The 21,201-nt window shown below is 30.3% G+C and overlaps 1 protein-coding gene across 1 annotated transcript in view; it reads right to left on the minus strand.

The window, feature by feature from the left end:
• The window catches only part of LOC126834400 (frequenin-1), a 73,601-nt gene that overhangs the window by 15,204 nt on the left and 37,196 nt on the right, over positions 1-21,201 (minus strand). The window contains exon 6 of the mRNA XM_050566290.1: positions 11,203-11,281. Within this exon, the coding sequence (XP_050422247.1) occupies positions 11,203-11,281 (79 nt within the window). The remainder of the gene's footprint in view (positions 1-11,202; positions 11,282-21,201) is intronic.

The following is a 21,201-nucleotide window of genomic DNA, read 5'->3' on the forward strand; positions in this document are numbered from 1 at the left end:
AAACAAAAATCATAATTTGTATTTAAAGCCCAAAGTGTATTTATATTTTTATTGAATTATATCCGTTAACACGACGTTTGACACAGGCAATTCTATGTCAAACAAATAGGTACATAAGTAACATAATTTTAATAATTACCCTTTTCGCATAAAACGACGTTAAATTCGTATTGCGAACCTTTGTCACTCGGACACGATAAATTCAATTAACGTAAACTGTATTCAAGAATGAAGTTGAACTTTGAGTTGGAGATTTCAGCTGTCATACTAACAGAGGGTCCGTATACTAGGGAGTATTTATTTTTAAAAATTAACGACATGTATAATTATAAATGAAGCCTAAAACTTAAGTACATATAGACCTGGGGATGTGTGAAGCTAATTGAAAAATAGTGACGTATAGTAATTTGCGGGGAGGGAGAGGAATTGGCTGGCTGCCCTCATCTGTATGGGGTAAGAAGCTTGGAACTATTAAATACGGCCGTGATGCTAAAACCGTGTTACCTCTGGGGCCAGTCCACCCTCGATACTCAAGGTAGGTATAATGTGTATATTTATATGGTATTATATTTTATATTATAATGTTATATGGAGTAATTGCCGTTATGGCTATGCATTCATCAAAACCCGAACAAACGTGGTAGTCTGAAAAGAGGATTATTCACTTAAAGCATGTAACCCGGCTATGAAGAGAAAATATCATTAACCTGAACGCCTCTGTGCGTCTTTTGATAGTGCATTTTCAAAATTACAATCGCCGTATTTATAGCGGTGTTTCCGGTAAGCGTGTTTCCAAGTCAAGTGGATACCAAAGACCATCTTCTTTTGAATTATCAGTACCTACCCGAGACAAACCAGAGCTGACGATATTATATCAGCCGATGTAAATATTATACCATAGGGCTTTTATATTTGAATTTTTATTACTAAATTTGACAACTTTCACTGTGAACGAACGAGGTGTGATCGCGTTAAAACCGGCTTTGCTTTGATAACCGGTTTAAACAACAAATCACTAATTCGTTTGTTTATAGCATTAGGTATTAACACAAAAGAAAAATAGAAAATTTTGATTTTTGTTTTACACGCTGTCGCTTACAAATGAAAAAGTGATTTTAAAAACATGTTAAATTTGAATTCAGTAAAAAAAAAAATGAGTTTTTTCGTTTGCTCCAAAAAAAAATTATATTTGTTGTAAGGTGTAATTAATTTTCATTATATCATACGAGATTCAGTATGTAGTATAATGAAATCGTTTTCTCTTGGGCGAGTTTTATCAAAATTTACAAATCTCCAAACTATGCGTGTTCGTGTCACTCCTAATTCGATACGGCGTTCCCAAGTTGCCCATTTCAATTAAAACGCGAGTAGTTTAATGCCTAGTATTTTACACATGGCGTGAAATAATTTGGAAAACTTTTAACACCTTCTTCGTGCACGTACCCAACGTACGCTCTCGCATGCTACGGAATATAAAATCCAGTTGACGCATATATGTAACCATTATGAATACATAAAGTTGACTACCTACATTATCATATTAACTCCCAATTAGTATCAAATTTTTGTAAATTTGTTTTCAGAACTTGTGAATAATGTTTTCTATGCGTTTCGCCAAAATACTCTGTCAGGGGGCCAAATTAACAGAGCCCCCCCCCCCCCCAGGGTTTAACGAATCGAATCCAAATTGGTGTCAACGTTTTGTAAATTAACTGTTGCCACATATTGCCAAATAGAAACGCTACAAAATATGTAAATACAATATAGCCCAGCAAGATTCGTGAGATTTTGAGCTTACGGTAGAAATGTAGAACCATGATGAAGTTAAAAAAAAAACGAGTAAATGCGTTAAACAAAATGAGTAACCAAGTTAAACAATTCGAGTAAACAAGGAATTAACGAGTAATTTAATCAAGTAAAAAAATTGAGTAACCAAGTGAACAAATTGAATAAATGCGTAAACAAAATGAGTAACAATAGTTAAAAAATTCGAGTAAACAAGGAATTAACGAGTAATTTAATCAAGTAAAAAAATTGAGTAACCAAGTGAACAAATTTTGTAAACGTGTAAATAAATCGAGTAAACAAATAGAGTAAATGCATAACTAAAATTAGTAACTAACTGTGAGTAAAAACATCGAGTAAATGCATCGTATGGCCAAGTTGATACATTGAGTAAACGAGTATGCAGGTCAAGTTTAAGAGAGAATGGGCGAGTAAATATAATGAGTGTCTAAATAAATCCAATAACGTAACCGACTACACAAAATCGAGTAAATAAATCGCAAAAACGAGCGAATAAATTTAGTAAACGAGTAAGTAAATTGAGTAGTAAACGAGTATTAAATCATAATTATTATTATTATTTGTTAGTTTGAAAAAAGCAACATATTAGTTTGATCATTTTCGGATCTATCCATGTTGTCATTGGTAAACTGACGTTCCGAACCCACTTCATAATCACTGCTTCACTGTCGCTAGTTCTCTTCTGCAATGGGGTCGAAATGTCAGCTAACCAACGACAACATGGATAGATCCGATAATTGTCAAGCTAATAGTTCATCAATGAAAGTTTCAACATATTTGTCTCCCAAAAAACCTATCGAATTTTCTTGGTTGACCAACCCCCTCCCCTTCACAGCTTGAAAACATGATCATGTTAGAAAAAAAATGAATTAAATCTATTTTTTTATATAATTGATATTTTATCGAATAATTTATGTTTCGTGTAATTACAAAAATATGCTTCATTTTCTTTTAAGAATGGTCCCTATCCTTTTATATATTTCGCCGAATAATAGGTAGACCAGCTGCGGATCGACGATGTGATTTATTAAGCGAGTCTGTGTCAGGCGGGGAAGCCACTCGACCGTAATTATTACAGTAACCAACAATTAGTGGTTAGATTAGGTATAAATGGTGTTGGTATACTATAGTAGTAACAGAATGCATAGAAAATATATGTTAAGGACAATTCCCGGTTCACAAAATAATAAAAAGTTATTCAGGAATTGTGAAAATTGATTATCAAAGAGGCTTTTATATAACTGCCATATTTTTATTTAAAATGAAAATTAATTCATATTAATGTTGGCTTGTTTTGGAAATTGAACGTTACAAAATAACCGTGTAATAAATGATAAAATAAATATCAAAATTGTTAACTACCTATAATGGTTTGTTATTGTTACAACTTACAAGTTATAAGCTACAACTTAGGTATAACGCACCTGTTACTGGGTTCACAACATTTTATGAATAATTTACTACGATATTTATTTGGTAAATTGACTCATCGCCATCTTGTTGGTAATAGAAAAGTACCTAGAAAAAATATTTTACGCTAACGATCATTCGTTTTCAAGTATAGATTTAATTGCAGTTAATTAATTTAATTACTGGACATTGCCAGCTGACATAACAATTTAAGAATTGATAGTGAATTTCCTAAAATAAATAATGAACGTTCAAGTGATAGCAACTCTGTATCAATATTATATTTCACATGATTTAAAAATGAAGTCAACTGTAATATCAGATACCTTATAATTAACAAAAAAACACGCAATATTGTTGTAACTCATATTATCTTGACAATTTTAGGGCAATAAATAAGAATTACATTAGAAAAAAAAACAACGCAATAGCAGCTTACAGGTTACTAAAATATTATTGTTTTATTACCACTCTTCAAAGTTCAAATACTCTCATCGGGGTAAATTTAGAAATTCGGGTTAATAATTTTTTTTAAATTTATTATTGAGTCGCATGTTACCTCACTTGGTTCGTTTAACGACAGAAACGTGATTTGCAAAATCATTGATTTCATGTCTAACGAGCTATAATGTGTACAAGGAAAAAAAATAAAATAAAATACACATTTAAAAACATTTGGTGCGGTGTTTTTTAAAGCTTGCGTGTACGATTTTTTTAGTGTTGATACTTGGGTCCCTTTATTAAGTAATATATTAATATTATGGAAAACCCCTTACAGACATTTAGGCCTGTACTAGTACGTTATGGTCACGATTTTACATAAAACTTTATGGTTCTCTAAGTGTGTGCAAGTAGAACGGATGCACTTGCATTGCGGGGTTTTGACTGTAAAAGTCAATTGGTCAGAAGACAATATAATATTTATTTTTAGCCCAAGTGACCTATATTTTATTTTCTAGAAAGAAAGTCACGATTATGTACGTGTTTTGCGATGAACAAATATTTAACATGAGACGATACCGACGGATTAACTCTAAGATGCAAAAAAATGTTTATTACAGAGAAGAAGTTTTCCACTCCGTTTTTTACAATTTCCACTGAAGGTAACACCCCTTTTAGGAACGGTTCTGTATTAAAGCAAATCTACTCAACATCGCTTATTCAATTGCCACGGTTATGCACACAGACCATATTGTATAAATGTATAACATTATAATGTATATATTCTGCTAACTTAAGTGCACCAAGGCTACTCGTTTCACCTGAATGTTTCCATTTATTGCAAACACATTACAATGCGAATTCATAAAAATTGAGTGAGATCAAACATCACGAATAGGACTACATCATCCATTTATATCTCGCTGTATTATTTTCCAAACATACATTAACATATAAGACGTTTGATGTAATATTACTGTAGGCATAGTCCATAATTGGACTATACTTTAGGCCAATTGAAAGTATTGTTAAATTAAAGGTATACACCCTTTATATTATACATATTAGTACGATTGCAAAAAGAGATTACTCGGTAACTATTGGAAATTGATCATTGCTATTATTTTATGGGCATGGCTTTGCTATTAAGTGTAGTTAAACATTTACGGTTAAGCCATTTCCAAAAATAATGACTTCCTATGCAAATCCGTTGTGACTCGGGTACGAGATTCGTTTAGGAAACGTCAAACAAAATGTCATACAATAATAACATATTCCCAAAACTCATCTTTTAACGTGTTCACGAAAACAATTCCAAAAATAAAAACTTTTTATAGGCGAAAATAAACTTTTCTCGTGAATGCGATATTTTTTCGTTATGCGAATTAATCAGCTAGATTTATATTCTACCGGGGAGGCGATGGAAAATTCAAAAACTTTTTTTGTTAAAATGTAAGTCTTGTATCGTACGGCTCCTATGTTGGGTTTGAAGTCTGAAACAATTCACAGAGCCATGAAATATTTTATTTTCATTGCGGGCCACACTGACTGGAAATTATAATACTTTTCGACAACCTATACAATTATAATTTATACTATAATGCTGTAATTTTCATTCTGTGACACTGAATATCACTTCTGTTGTTTTGGGATTATCTACTTATTTTTACTAGGTATTATATAGAGGTATAGTCCCTCATATATTATATTGCAAATTTAATATTTTTTTTTTAAATGCTTAAACTTAACCAAAGTGGATAGTTGAAAAAAAATGTGTTTGATAGTAAATCACAAATGTATTATGTTCCTATAATTATTTGTGTTTCTAGTTTATTTTATGTGTTATATTTTTAAAATAAATCAAAATACGTGTGTGCGTATGCAAGTAAACAATTTTTCAAATGTAAAATAAATATGTTTACTTTTTACACTTAAGCGAATGTATAAAGTAATAATCCTTTGTACTGTACGAATCAATTTATTGTTAGAAATGGAAAAACGTTTGAAAATAAAAACACTTTTTTATTTTATTATATGAATATGTTGTAGTAGAAAAAAGTATACTCCACGATTGTAAATTGTATTTACTTTATTGATGAATAATGTCCCGATTGTTTGTATTGAAAAATGGTAAATATACAAATAAATGAGAAATAGAAATTCAAATTTTTTTTTCTTTGGTTAATTGATAAATTATGCTGAAACTATTGTTTGAGTTCTCATCCGTATGACCAAAATTATAACAACTAGATTTTTTTTTTTTTTTATAAAAGAAATATTGGCAAGGGTCATGTCCTATGTGGGCGCCACATGATCTGATAATTACTATTTGAATAATAATACGTCATCTTATAAAATACATATAGTCTGTTAATGAGAGCAGCTGCTATATGAGTTATAATGACGTATTATAACCATACATAAGTCTGGTTCTACTTGACGTCACTACCAAGACGTGCAAGTCTCCAAACCGCGAAGTCACCGATTTTCCGTTTAAACCGTAATGCTTACTTGCGGAGACAACAATAATAGTTATGAGTTAACATTGCATGGCTTAGCACACTATGATTATAATCATTATAACAAACGGTGGACCGCATTAGACTTGCACTGTGGCCAAGACGTGACTAGAGCACTTCCTACCCGTTTAAGTATTCTTCTTGCTGTTATATTCAACTTTACATCAATAGTGCATTGTTATAATTACTGTGATTATTGCACGGCGTAAATGTGCAAAAGTACTCTGTAATAATTACATTGTACCAATGTGTTATGGACACAACAACAGTAACGAAGCGAACAAAATCTCAGATGCAGTAAAAAGGCGTGAGTCTTAAAGCCGTGGGAGTTGGGACCATTGTTTTTATACAAATATTGTACTTACAATTTTTAGAATCATATTTGTTATTTAAATATAATAAAAGCGGATAGATTCCGCCTCATTGTCCCTAATGCCGCTTAGCCACTGTTTGGGTGTTAATAAAGTATTAGATTACACAATACACAGGACGGTCGATTTGAACAACTTACTATCATATCTATATTATTATGTTTTCGACAATTCCGAGTTTTCTAGCATCGCAATTATTTTTAAGTGGACATACCGTGGATGAAATTGTAAATGCTGCCACAGGGACTAAAATATAGGATACGTAAATATGCAGAAATAAATAACAATAAACTTGATGTCAACATTTTAGCAGAATCCTTTTAGAGGCTTCAGTCTCGGTAAATCCGTGCAATAAATCTTTATGAATAATATGATCCCGCAGTTTACTTTTCTGGCCTTACAAAAATATACTCTCCGTGTTTACACGTAGTTGTTGGGGCGCTTACGAAATTTGCATATGTAAATTCAAAGAGGGCCTTAAAACATAGACGTCAGGGCAGGTCGAATTTTCTTGGAAATATCTTTGCGATAACCATAGTATCGCCAATACCCGAATATTCATTGTACGATCACAGATACTCGTCAAACTCAACGGGATAGAAATTGTAATTGTAGCTGCATATTAACTTGATACAATTTTAAAGCTGGGGAATAAAATAAGAAAATTCGTAGGAATTCTTTGTGTCACTCTTAACGTGTATTATGTTACTATGTTTATTGTTCACACGGTATAATAACTCTATTTAATTACTCGTTTACTCGATTTATTTACCAAATTTTCTTCGTTCATTCACTCATTTACTCGATTTGTTTACTCAGTCTGTTTACTCATATACTCGATTATTTTTACTCGGCTACTCATTTTATTCACTTGTTTAATCGATTTTTTTACTTGTTCACTATATTTATTGACTCAATTTATTGAAAGAACAATATTGAAATACTCGTTTATTTGACTTGCTTCTTCGCTTCCTCGAATTATCTACTCGATTACTCGATTTATTGTACAAAGCCCAATGACATTATTATGCTTTAACATTTTTTGCTGTAGCTTTAAATCTCACAAATTGTTCTATCTTATGTAAAACGGCACACAATTTATTTTGATTTTTCTTGTCGTCATTTAACCGTGAAAAGCACCAACCAAATTTAAAGCCTGTAAGTTAAATTATCTGTCTTAATTAAATTATCATAATAATATTTTATTATCTTTAGTGATTATACTTTCATTAGTGATTAGACTTGGCAATCTGTTATTTAAGAATGATTAAAAAATGTTTTTTTTTTGGCATTTTGTAGCATTACAATGGGGGCTTAAAAATCAATTGTTCATTTGTTCGAGGTATTTTCTTAACCACTAAGAATAATGATTTTAAATTAAATTCCAAAGTGACAAACGGAATATACATTTTTAAAATCGTATTTTTTGCCACTTAAATATACGCAGAAGTCGTTTGAATAAAAAAGTAATAATATAAAGTAAATGATTCGGAATTCAGATAATGCTCTTAGCTCTTTTGTTTTAACTTTGGAAAACTTTGGACTTACCGTGTAGTTTTAATTGTTTTGAAATCGAATAATGAAAACAATAATTGATAAAATGTTAATTTTAAATGTACTGAAACGTTTTTAAGATAAGACATTTTTATTAACAATAATTTATAGTAGTGTCTGTTTAAAGTGATAGCATAATATATCCGATAAATCTTAAAAAGTATTTCAAGCGGAAAAGAAACATAATCTTTATCACTATTGATAAAAATCCCAGTGTTGAATAGTAATCACAAAAGTAAAACTGTTATGTATTCACTGTTTAATGAAAGTTGCGTAGCTTGTTATTTTAAGTTAGCTAAGATATGTAAGAATTATACCTATTAACTTGAAATTATTATAAGTAACTTTAAAGGAAATTTTCTTATTTTGGAATAATGATTTAAATCTGCTTACAACTGTATAAAATATAAGTAAATACGCTTTTTTCTTTCAATTGCGAGACGTTACACTTTTTAACTACTCTATAAATAAACTTAAGTAGTACATATTTTTATTAAAACAGTTTTTTTTTAACAATTTCAAGAAGGCCCAATTTTATTTTGCTTTGTAACGAAGCATAGATTTTAAAAAGTAACGGTTTTTTCATTGCATTCAAGTTAATTATTTTCGTAATAATAATATTTGAAGATTTATGTTTATAACTAAAATATGGTGACGGAGAAATGTGATAAAAAGACCTTCGCACAATATTTTTCCTGTGGTAGATAATAGCTTTGTATTTGTCAACACGTCCCAGGTGAGATATGCTCTAAGGGAAACGCGCACATAAATAACTGTCGTTACTTTTTTGTTTTTATTATTATTATTTATTTTCACATGTACGCCGCCTTTGGGAATGTTTTAATTTACATAATAAAATTAAACTTAAGAGTCGAGACACGGTTATGGCGTTGGGTTTACTGTGACTGGTGGAAAAAGTAATTTCTGGAGAATTGATTGTTCATAGGAAAACGAATGTTGCATAGTTTGTTCAGGTTTTATAACACTAAAAATAGGTAATGCTTTTCAACAATACTCTCCGTTGGGAGTGAACATTTCTCGAATTCTCGAAACATTTCTTTGAATAAAAAAAACCCGTATGAGTAAAACACTATTTTTTTCTCCGACGGTTGAAAAGTTCCTCCTTAAGAAAATAGGACTTGTTCATTGGCTGTTTCTTTTTCTTTACGGTCTGAGGAAAAAATCTACGCCTCTCCCTCGAGATTCAAAACACGTTTAGTCAGCATTAGGTATGCAGTCGGTTTAAACTTCAAGCCGCCTGATTATGCTGATACAAACAAAACGTGAACGAAAATAAAGTTATCTACCTTAAAAGGGTACAAAAACAGTAAAGGTATAATAGGTTATACTATGTTATTACTTAGTGAATACAATTTGTAGGGAATAGGATGCTATTCCCTACAAAATTCGAAAGAGGGTACAACTTTACAAGTATAATGAATTATAAAGTAAAAGATAGTTAAATTTATGACAAATAGTTCGACGTAAATCGGAGATTTTTGATTATATCAATAGATCAATCGGCGATCATCACTTTTTACTTATCACCATTTCTTAGAGATTCAAGAAACGTGTTTGATATAACATTTTTGTATAAGAATAATTACATACACGGGAAAAAATACATTGTTGGTCTAATTAAAATAGTGGTTAATATAAGGACACAATACATTTTTAGTTAGAATAACTAAAACCACGTGGTTAGCCGAACTACATTTTTTGTTGCTTTTACTGAACATTTATTTGGCCCAACTATTTACTTAGTTATTCTAACTAGAAATTGATTATGTCTCCTATATTAACCATAAATTTAGTTGGACCAAGTATGTATTTTTTTCTGTGTAATTTTATCATTATTAAACCGAGTTTACGCATTGTGACTAATAAAGCTATCATTTAACTTCACCCTCGTAATGATAAAAATATAATAAAAACAGCTAAGGTTATTAAATGGAGTATATTTTATTTGCCACTATGTAGTAAAATTTAAATCAAGTCCAGAACTCTTTATGGGCTTTAGCCATTTTTTTTGCTGCTAAATAGCCTAGTCAACGAAAATATTTGTTCAAAATTAAATTGCTCCGAATGAATATAATGACGGTATTATCCTCGGTAACGATAATTTTATTCGACTTTTTTTTTTTTACAAAGTTTAGGTATGTGGTCGATGTATGTAACTCGAAGGCCAGCGTTATTAAAAAAAGTATCGTAAAAAAAATACTTTAACACCGTCTATCGAACATCGATCAATATTTATATGCTTCACTTGAGCTTTCCTCTATTATCTGCTGAATAGATTAAATATAGGCGTGGGAGTCATTAAGGAATTGATGATAAAACAAAAATACAAGTCTGTATGCAGTTAACATAATTCAATTTGTGCAAAAACGTTCATTGTAAAAATAACTATAATAAAAATCGATTAATATTATATATTTGGGACTACATTTAGGAGTAATTTTCGTACTTGTTAATGTTATAGTTTATTGACATTTTAAACTAAAATAAATTTATTTTTATGCCACCAAATCTAAGTGCTGTGACATATATATTCACAGTGAAATAATTACACCCGCACACACAAACCATTTTTATGTATTTTTTTAAAATACAGTAAGCAATTTATCAACATGGCGTTTAAAACTGCCTACGGGCAAGACATACTACTAAATCATTTTCACAGTTTTTTGACTTCTGGGTAGTCAAGGTCTAATTATACAAATTAAAACGAGCTGGCACACTGAACATAATATTCAAGTTTGTTATCAATGCTATCTTTACATAATATTATTTTTTATTATTACTTTATGTAAATATTAAACCTTTTTAAGGTAGTCAAAAGAATTCAGTGGAAAATTTGTGTTACAATTTTGCCACGTACAGTGGTTTTCTAGTTGTGTAAGAACAAATTGTCTTTAAGAAAAAAATAAACTTTATACATCTTGGAAAACCTTAATGGCACGTGTTCAGCATACAAAAGAAGTTGTGTGTTACGTTGTGCAACAGCAAAAAATGTATATCCGAGTTATGACCTAATTTATAGGCAACTCTTCTTTATTTTATTTTATTTTAATATACGTAAAATACAGATATATACTTACATTGCAATTTTTCGTCTAAATTCCCTCTAGACGTCACTGATAATGCTTTGATGAACTCTTCGAATTCTATCGAACCATCCTGAAAAATAACACAAGTTTACAGTACAGATATAATTTTTTTTATACTCGAGTGAGAATACAAAAAACGTAACCAACCAATATTAATTGATAAACGTTTTATTTATTTTATCAAAACTCATAATTATGAGATAACATTTTCGTCCGTTTCATTTAACAATAATTTTGTCCGTTAACAAGTAAAAAAAGTATAATTTTCCATAAATCTAAAGTTAAAATAAAAAACCTTTAAGACAGAAGTAGAGAATTAAGGCTCCTTTCCGCCAAAGTGTGCGTCATAATGTTTATTCATAATTTTTTTTTTTTTTTTAGAATTTCTGAGAACATTTCAAAAAGTATAATCTATATTACTGTACAACGTGTCTACGGTAGAACGAAATTGATTGATTTTTTTTTTTATTGTTGCAGGGAAGGGGGTATTTATGTTTCCATCAAAGTTGAATGTTGTTCGGGTTTTGTGCGAGCGAAGGCACAATATTTATTGGCACACGGGCATAAAATATTATTTGTTATGAGATCTGCGGTGGTAAACGACCTTCGGGTTGATGGGGAGGGGGGGGGGGTCCACGTTATATTATTCGCCAGCTATACGTACAGCACCGAAGTTGTCACTGCGACATGGTTTTTTTTCATTGTACATACTAATAATAATATATTTCATTTGGGTACACCCAAAGTACAATAATATCGCGACAGGTGGCGGCAGGACGTGTACACGGGTACACCGTGACAGACCTTGGTCGTCCTACAACGAGAAACACGTAGCACATCGGATGCTGTATCCCGAAAATAATTCCCCTCGGTAAAAAAACCCCTTTTTTGTGGTATGTACATTGTGCTTTTTCAGGACTATAATATCTCACGTCGGCCACCGCCGCAACAAAAGTGAATTACAGTGGGAAATCTCCAGCGGACCCACTTGAACCGTCGTCGTGGTAGTTCCCGTCAGTTGACACTTCTTAAGTAGGTATCGACAAAAAACCCACTACGAGCACCGTTATCTCTTCCCGTGTAAGTTGTGTGGCAACAGGTGATTGTTTTTGCCTCTGCGTTATGTCGATGTGCGACAGTGACGTTTTCAAATACTAAAATATTCTCCAACATTGGAAAATGTGTTTTTTTGTGGCGTTATATTTGAAAATGTGTAAAACGTTTTTATATTTTAAAGCATTACATGTTGTACTTATACCATTAAACCAAACGCTAGACGTTCATATCGATTACCATCGACACTCGTTTTCGTTTTCTATTACATTCATTAACTCGTGGTTATTTATAGCGACTGACGGTTGTCGAAAACAAATTTAAGTTTCTTTTAATTGGGTTTCTATAAATAACGCTATATTCAGTTACAAACACGATCAAATTTAGTTTTTCGTATGCACAACAGTAATGGGTTTTTGAGGTAAGCATACGTTTATTTTAAATTCTAGTACATATTTTGCCCTCATATCTCGAATAAGGTACGTGACAGGTATACACATTATGTTAACATAAAAAAAACTATCTAAATTAAACATTGAAAAAAAAAACTCGAATTTGTTAAAAAATAACTCAAGTATAAGTAATAGCTTGGTCGGTGGTTAAACTATCATAAGTGATAATATAAATAAATTTAACGATTTAATCAATTACCTAAATGTATTTTATTATTCAATCGGCTTAAATTTTAATGAGTGTTATTACTTAAAAATTACAACTGTGGAGATCGAACGAATGCGGTTTTCCTTTTTGGTGAATTCAAATCAACCTTTTACTTAATATCATAACATTATATTATATTTTGACGGAGTTTATCTTGAGAATAAAGTTGTCCACACAATAATGTTGTAAACTAAGAACGCGACTATAGTATTATGTTTTTCGTTTATATTTTATTTATATGTAAAAAGACATTATATATATCTTTGTATATAAACTATTGTTGTACTATTTCCAAGTGATCAAGAGTCCATATTATTTAGTTGAATGTGTATTAATGGTTGTCAAGTATTTCAGGTGGTCTGTACATTATGTTTATATCGAGTGACGCTTTCCGTTCATACCATTCGTTTGGGTTAGAAATTGTAAGCATATATATATATATATATATATATATATATTTGTATCCATATGATGTTCACCCTCGGTCTGAATCGAACTAATGTAATGTAACTTGGGTTGTTGTTCTTGTGTCGATGTATGGGGGGGTGGCGATATCTGGGCTCGTTCTAATATTTCTCAACTGGCGCCAATTCCAGAAATGCATTATATATCGCCAGTGACGAGAACGAGAAGCTCGTAAATCCAAAGTTATTCTTAGAATTGAACTTATTGGAAACCGGGAAAAGCCCGCGGTGATTTACCCCCCGAACGCAATACAAAATAATGGCCTTATCATATCAACTCGGATCGCTCCACAAAATAAATGTCATTCGGAAATAGGAGTATGCGATAGAAAGCGCACAGTTGAAACGTACACAGTTTTTGACCACTTCGCCTATTGGCCATATTGTATAGGTAGGTAATATGTAAATAGTTTCAGTACAAACGAATGATAGGGTAGTTCTTAGTAGTAGAGCCTCGCTTTAGAGGTACAGTTTTTCCGCACGAAATATTTTAAGGTAGAGCCCCTAAAATTTTTTATACACAGATAAAAATAACGTTTGTAAAATTTGGTCACGATTGACGCGTCCCAAACAGGATGAAACATATGAACTTGGGGTACCCAGTTTTTTAGTTTTCTCTATTTATCTCAAAAGCTATCCTACTTAAATAGAAATGTAATGTACTTGTATTTTCCAATACATAAAAAATCTATTACTCAACAAGAAAAACAATAATGTTAACAATGTGTGCTATACCTACCATTCGATGGAGATACGGGAGTAAAAAAAAAAACAATAATGGTGGCTATAGCACACATTATATTCATTATCGATTTTCTTGTAAAGTAATTGAAGCGAGTTTTTGCAATAACATATTTTTACAGGAAATATGATTGTTTAATGTAAAAGTTGTGTGCACTTTTATCGCAATAGTAGAAAAGTTGATGAAATGAATAGAAAAAACCGAAAACTAAGCCAGATTTTAAATGTTCAACCCTTTAGGGGCACGTCTTAGGGTCGATCAACAACATTACACACCTTATTTTTATATGTATAAAAACAAATTTCAGTGGTCTTTGTGTGGAATCACCGAAAACAAAGACCACCTTGAAAAATGGTTAATATTTTGATAAAGTCAAAGTCAATATTGTAAACGAAACGTTAAACACCACACGCAGGCGATCGCGCTAAACAGTCGTTGTATACACATTATATTGTTTAAATTCCCGTTTGCTTAAACAATAACAGCTATTACACCATTGCCAGTATTCGAAAAGCAGATATTGAAATAAACGTAAAGGGTTGTTGAACAAACAAATACCACTCTCTTCTCCTTGGCTAATACAAATATTGAGATTGAATGTCAACCTACGTTTGTACGTGGAAACGGCATCGTTTTTCATATACCATATTTCCCATGTTGAAGCTCGTGACGTGTGATTGAAAAGCATTATAATATGGTGATAGAACAATTGGGTTCGATTAAATAGGCCGGAATATATTCTCTAAAAAAGAGAGATGAAATATAAATTATATTATATTTATGTCAATCTTGGTTTTTACTTTACCAAGAGACCGCACTTGAAAGATGATCAGCTTAACTATACATACATATTTTTTGTCACGAAGCATATTTGCGAAATAAAAATGTTCGAAGCTTGTATTACACGAATTAGTAATTTAGGCTCTTTTTCAGTCCAACAAAAAAAAGTTTAAATTATTATCATCTACCGAATTTTTATTATATTATATTAGTGTTGTTGGTCTACTAAGTAATGCACAATACTCGAAATACGACCAAAAAAGGTTTTATGGGAACATTTTTTTTAAATAAAACTATTTATAACTAACGGTTGATTAAATCTTATTTTATAGTTCAATAATTATAGTACTTGTTATTGTACAAGTGCACGATTCTGTCGAGTATTCCTAGTTTCTAACGTTGCTTGAAAGTTATAAACGTCTAATCGAATTTAGCTGTGTTTTCGAACATTTCCGATACGAATTCAATTTGAATCCAATTTTGCATTCTGCTCTCAAACACCTGCGACATAGAGTGTTATTATTTAATGGGAAATCGTCTATTGTTTCTAATCGTACAGGAGAGTTATTATTTACTGTGTTCACATTTGATTGTATATTATTTCATTACTTATCTCGCTTTTACAATAGTTTAGCTGTATTAATTTCGGTTAGGTGTTTAATTAAGCTTGTAACATAAAGAAATATTAATTAAACTAATGTACCTTGTGTGTTACGAGTTCTAGTTAAAACATCATAAATATAATTAGAACATCTTTAAACATGGCATGTTTTAAATCAGAATTATTATCTAATAAAATTATTTGTAAATTTTTAATCGTTTTTACTTAAGTATATTATACTTCATAATATACCTACAATCTTCTTCACTCTTCTAGTGTAGGTATATTATTTGCCGTTCGCTTAAATTAAGTTTTGTCGGATTGGCTTCATAATAATTATTTACACCCGTCGGCTGTAATTAATTATTAATAATGATATTATACCAGTTCGATTATGCATAATATCAAAAATTATAATATAAATGTTACATAATTTAGGGGTAAGTCACGTTTTCATAACAGTTTGACTACCCATACAAATTGTTGAAAACAATTGCATACAGTTCATAGAAGTTACTATCTCATTCGCCCGTCTATTTTAAGCATAAACTACTTAAAACTTTTTTGCTTTACTACCGGATGTCGGACATTCAAAAGTCAGATTTACAAAAAAAAAGATGAATCTTACTATTTTTAAGTATAAAAAATGCAAAATGTGTAAATAAACGTCTAAATAGAAGTACAGTACATAAGAAAAATGTTTAAAAACTATTGTTTACTATAGCCTAAGGAAATGTATGAAATTAAAACTATTCTTGAATTTTGTATATTTTTCATTTTTCTCAATTCTTATTCGGTTTGTCATTTTAATATTTACTTTTCAAGGAAATATTTTTAGTTTGGATACATGGCTATACAAATTTTATCTAAAATGAGTATTTATAAGACTTTTATTTCGCTACAATAACGGTTTTTGTGAAAATTCCAATGTTTGTGGTCGGACAAAGTTCAATGCGGCTTACAAGTAAACGAGTTCACTTTAGTTTAAATATATACACTCATTTAATTGGTTGTTAGGACAGTTGTGCTTCAATAATCCCTAACTCGAATAACCGGTCACACGAGGACTAAGACATTTCTATATTAATATTATTTTCCATTACACTCTAAGTGTATTCACAGCATTCCAAAAAGCCATTATATACATTAATAAGCATTACAATGCTGATATACACATGTCTATTGACTACATAATATATCCATAATATTATCATTTTACCAGTATCAGTAAACAGAGATTATGATAAGTTATCATTTAAAGCGATGATAATAATATGAAGTTATACAGCTATATCAACAATTCACCTGAGCGGTAAAATATATGTATTATATATAGACATAGATTTAATGTAAACGAACAAGGAGTAAGGAAAAAATAAAAACATAGCGAGGCATGGCAAAAAGTATGTATGATGACGTATGAATCTAAAAAAAAGAGGGGGGAGGGGGAAAGGAGAAAAAAGTTTGTGTCTTTATTGTGTGCCTGTACATAAATGTTGAAACGATTTCATATTATATAAAATTGTTCTTTGTTTATTCTTCCGTGTCAATGAATCTTTAGGCTTACAAAATATTAATAATTTATAAAAAAAACTTTAACAACATAAAAGTTTTTTAATGGTTTTAAAAAAAACAAGCAAGGACATAATATATATATATTTCCCGTGCTCCGTCTAATGTAAGCCGTTAACGAATAATTTTTAAACAAAATTCCTGAGTACCTAATCCTAATTATTATAAGCATAAATACCACATTGTGTTTATAATAATATGTAATACAGATTAGAATAGTATTTTATTCTTATTCGAAAAGTCGACATACGCGAACACTTGAACAGCAGAGTTTTAAAAGATCTACGTCAGATTATTAAATTCCATTTATATTTATATTTGTACTCAACAATCTTTGATAGTTCTTTTGAATAGTTTTCACCTTATAAATAGAAAAGTTTAAGGCTATCAGCTTTCTTTATATTATATATATTTAATAATTAATAGTATAAACTGTAATACAATGTTTACTACAGGTTATTTTTAATTTTTAACGACACATCAATGTATATAATATTATCACAAAGGTAACTGCATCCTATTTATAATACACATTTATAAAAATATCGTCCAAGTTAGATATCATATTATTGAAATATAAATCGACGTTTCCCGTATATTCTACCACCAGAATTTGGGAAACTATTTCGATTTATAAGGTTTTATCACAAGTGGTTCAGCATAAGAAAAAATAATAAATGAGAGAAGTAGGTGATTTCACTCGGTCTTATAAGAAGACCGCATAATGCAAAACGCATTTATCACTTAGACCTTTGTTATTTGGCCTTTTTTTTTTTGGTAAAAAATTGCATTGCGGATAGACGGCAGATGGGTTTTACTGAGCTCACTTGTATGGAACGGGCTAAATAAGTATGAAAACCGCACGAACCTGCAGTAAAAAGTTCAGTTAGGGAGGTAAGGGATGAATATCGTCAGAGAACCGTATCTGTGGAATATAAATGTAGTTGAGCAATAGCAAAAGCATATTCTATTCTCACCTCTTCACTGGATTTGATTAAATTATATAGCCACCAATGAGACTCGTGTATTTAGGTACATTGGGGTCTCGTATGGACTTCACAATTATTGAGTGGACTATTGAGAATCGACTATATATATATTTTTCATTTTCCAGTTATATGATTTTAAATAATTACTTGTTGGTTGTACCACGTTGAAGTTACGGATTGTTGTACTTATCGTTAAAGAATATTTTAATGAAATATTATATAATACAAAGTTATTCAAATTTCATGTCACAGTAACTTTTTCTATGAAATACTTATTTTAAGTGAAAACGTTTTAAAAAAAAAATCCTTTTTATACTCATGATTAAAATTCATAATTAATATTGAAATAAAAATTTATTTTAAACGTTAATATTATGAGATGACTTTTAAAAGTTAAATATTAGATTTATCTGTGAAAAGCGGAATGATGCAATGAAAATATTGACTGGTCGATACCAATCTAGGAAAATACTTCTTGAGATATTATCATAGTATTTCAAAAGTATAAACTGGGGCTGGAGGTACACTATACTATTATTTGTACACACATCACTCAGCCACACTTCTTTTCTTGTCTAAACTTTAAATGCTTATATCATAGAATAAATGAAATCAGAAAGGACAGTTTCAATGTAAAAAAAATAAACGTGGCAGTCATGTTCTAAACCTACAATAATATACAATAATAATTATAATAAAATATACACATGTAAAAATAACAATGTATAGATATGATTTCTTATGAATATAGCAGGTTTAGAACATGTCCACCACGTTTTTGTGTGATAAGTATCTTTCCCGTATTAGGGCCTGCTAATATCTCAAAAAAAAATGTAGTCAAAACTGGTTATTGACCAGTCATTGTTTTCATTACATCATTTTGCTTAATATATAATAAACAATAGATGACTAATATATTCATGTTGCTATTTCGCTTTTAACAAAACTACCCATTGAGGTAATATTTCCCCCCTAAATACTAAGTATAATTTTTAACCCGCCTTTGGTTTAATATTAATTAATATTACAATACTGTTTAGTGACTCGCGTATCGTTGTTGTGTTAGCATTCGCTGCTTTAGAACCCTTTTGCCGGATATTGTTTGAACTCTGCTAGGAATTATATTCACCCAACACATTCAACAACAGTTATTCCCGAGGCCTTAGGGCCTAAATAAAAAACAAACACGGGGGAAAAATTAAGGCGTGGAAACGACAATTGTGCGCGCACCAAGGCGCTGTTGTTTCTGCAGTGAAAACGCGTTTGAATTTTAAATTAAGCGACGGATGTGCCGCTATAGTATGGGAAATGCACAGTTTACTATTATATTTTATACTCGGTCTAACGTCAGGCACGTGATGCAATTCACAAGCGTCGCAATAATTGTCCACCCAATTTATTGTGTTTACATCCGGTATTTTCCTGTTTTTTCTCCGTCCAGAGTAATAATTTTCCTCGAATTTCCATAGGGAAAAAATAAATATTGTTTTTTTTTTTTTCAATTATTCTCAGATGTTTCGTTCACAATATAGGTGTGCAGCTGAAGTGTTTTCAGAGTCTCAGAGATGTATCTGACCCATGAGATTCTTAAGCTAGTTTAAAAATTAAATAAAGTAAATTTTCGAAGTCATAAATGAATGCGCAGTAACTAATATTTATTACACAATTTTCCACCATAAATTGGAGCGCTCGGTTCCCGTTTCGAGAAAATCGCAAAGCTGTAATTAACCAGAGGAAAATGTATTTCCTAAGTTTTAAGCAGTTAAAAGCAAACAGTTAATGTCAAATGCTATCGCGACGGCACATTTGTTTCGATTGTAATTCCTTTATCCGGATGCTCGTTGCTGGTATCATAGTTTGCCTTTTACTGTTAAACAAGCTTAACATTGTCGTTAGTAATGTAATTTGAGATTACAACCTTTTTTTAATTTATCGTTTTCTATAAACCAATTATCGTAGCAGGGCCCCTGTGTTTAACTGTGTAGGGTAACGAAGTTTAAAACAACTTTTTGTTATGCATAAATTTAAAAAAAAATGAATTGACAATAATTAATTTATTTAACAAAATAAAATAGTCTATATAATTATACAACAGTATTTTTTTTCCATGAACTAATTATTTTAGGTAAAAACCATTCCAAACGACATATTTATTAAACTTATATCAGCAATAGTTTTTAATATTAAAATTAAAAAATTTAATTATTTTTAAGTGTAGTTTTAGCGAGTAACATGAGCAACCAACATATTTTAATATATATTTCTAAGTTATTGGAGTTTACCGACATAGGCCGGCGGAGAAGAAGATTTTAATGCAACTTTTAACTGTATGCATTTCCCACCTTACCTAAACACTTTTAATGTTATAATAACTCAAAAAGTATGTTTTATTCAAAACTAGTTATTGACTAGTCATTATTTTTATGTCATTTATCTGTTTTTCTTAGGTTATACATATATTAAGTATGGTTCTTTTTAACTTTTAAAATATTTTTTGTAAAAATTCAATAATACCGTATAAATATGTTCGTCAAAATATAGAAATAAAAATAACAATTTTATATTCCCAAGTATTAATAATAATTAAATTCATAAATACTTTGAATGTGTGTAATTTTTAAGAAAAAATAAAAATGTTGTTAAGTAATGTTTAAATACATTTTTATGTGCTATAAAATTTAATTAAAATTGAATATTTAATAATCAACTTAAACAGGTACAGAAAACAAAATTGTTTGTGTTACCGAGAGAAACACCATTGTACTTTTATTACTTTACTTAATATAACGTGTACAATATATATTATAATAATGTACAATGTACACTATACATTAAACTATAACCATGGAAACAATAAAACGCAGTGAGCTTAACAAAACTATAGTACTTTAATTAGTTTTTTAGATTTTACTCCTTCAAGTCGAGATGTTTATGTAGCTTGAGAATACAAATAAACGGTTTCAACGATTTTATTTGAATGCTTTTTCTCAATATAATTAATAAACTAATATTGCAAAAAAAAAAAAAAATAATTTCTAATCAATAGTTAATTTCAGACATTACATATTTGTCTATAATTAGGTAATTTTAAGTAATAATATTATAGTATGCATTTAAACTTTACTGTAT

Source organism: Adelges cooleyi, unplaced genomic scaffold, assembly GCF_023614345.1.
Source record: "Adelges cooleyi isolate 19-005CV unplaced genomic scaffold, UGA_ACOO_1.1 ACOO_flye_CR_arks_rails_tigmint_CR_PRNA_21, whole genome shotgun sequence".
Lineage (NCBI taxonomy): Eukaryota > Metazoa > Arthropoda > Insecta > Hemiptera > Adelgidae > Adelges > Adelges cooleyi.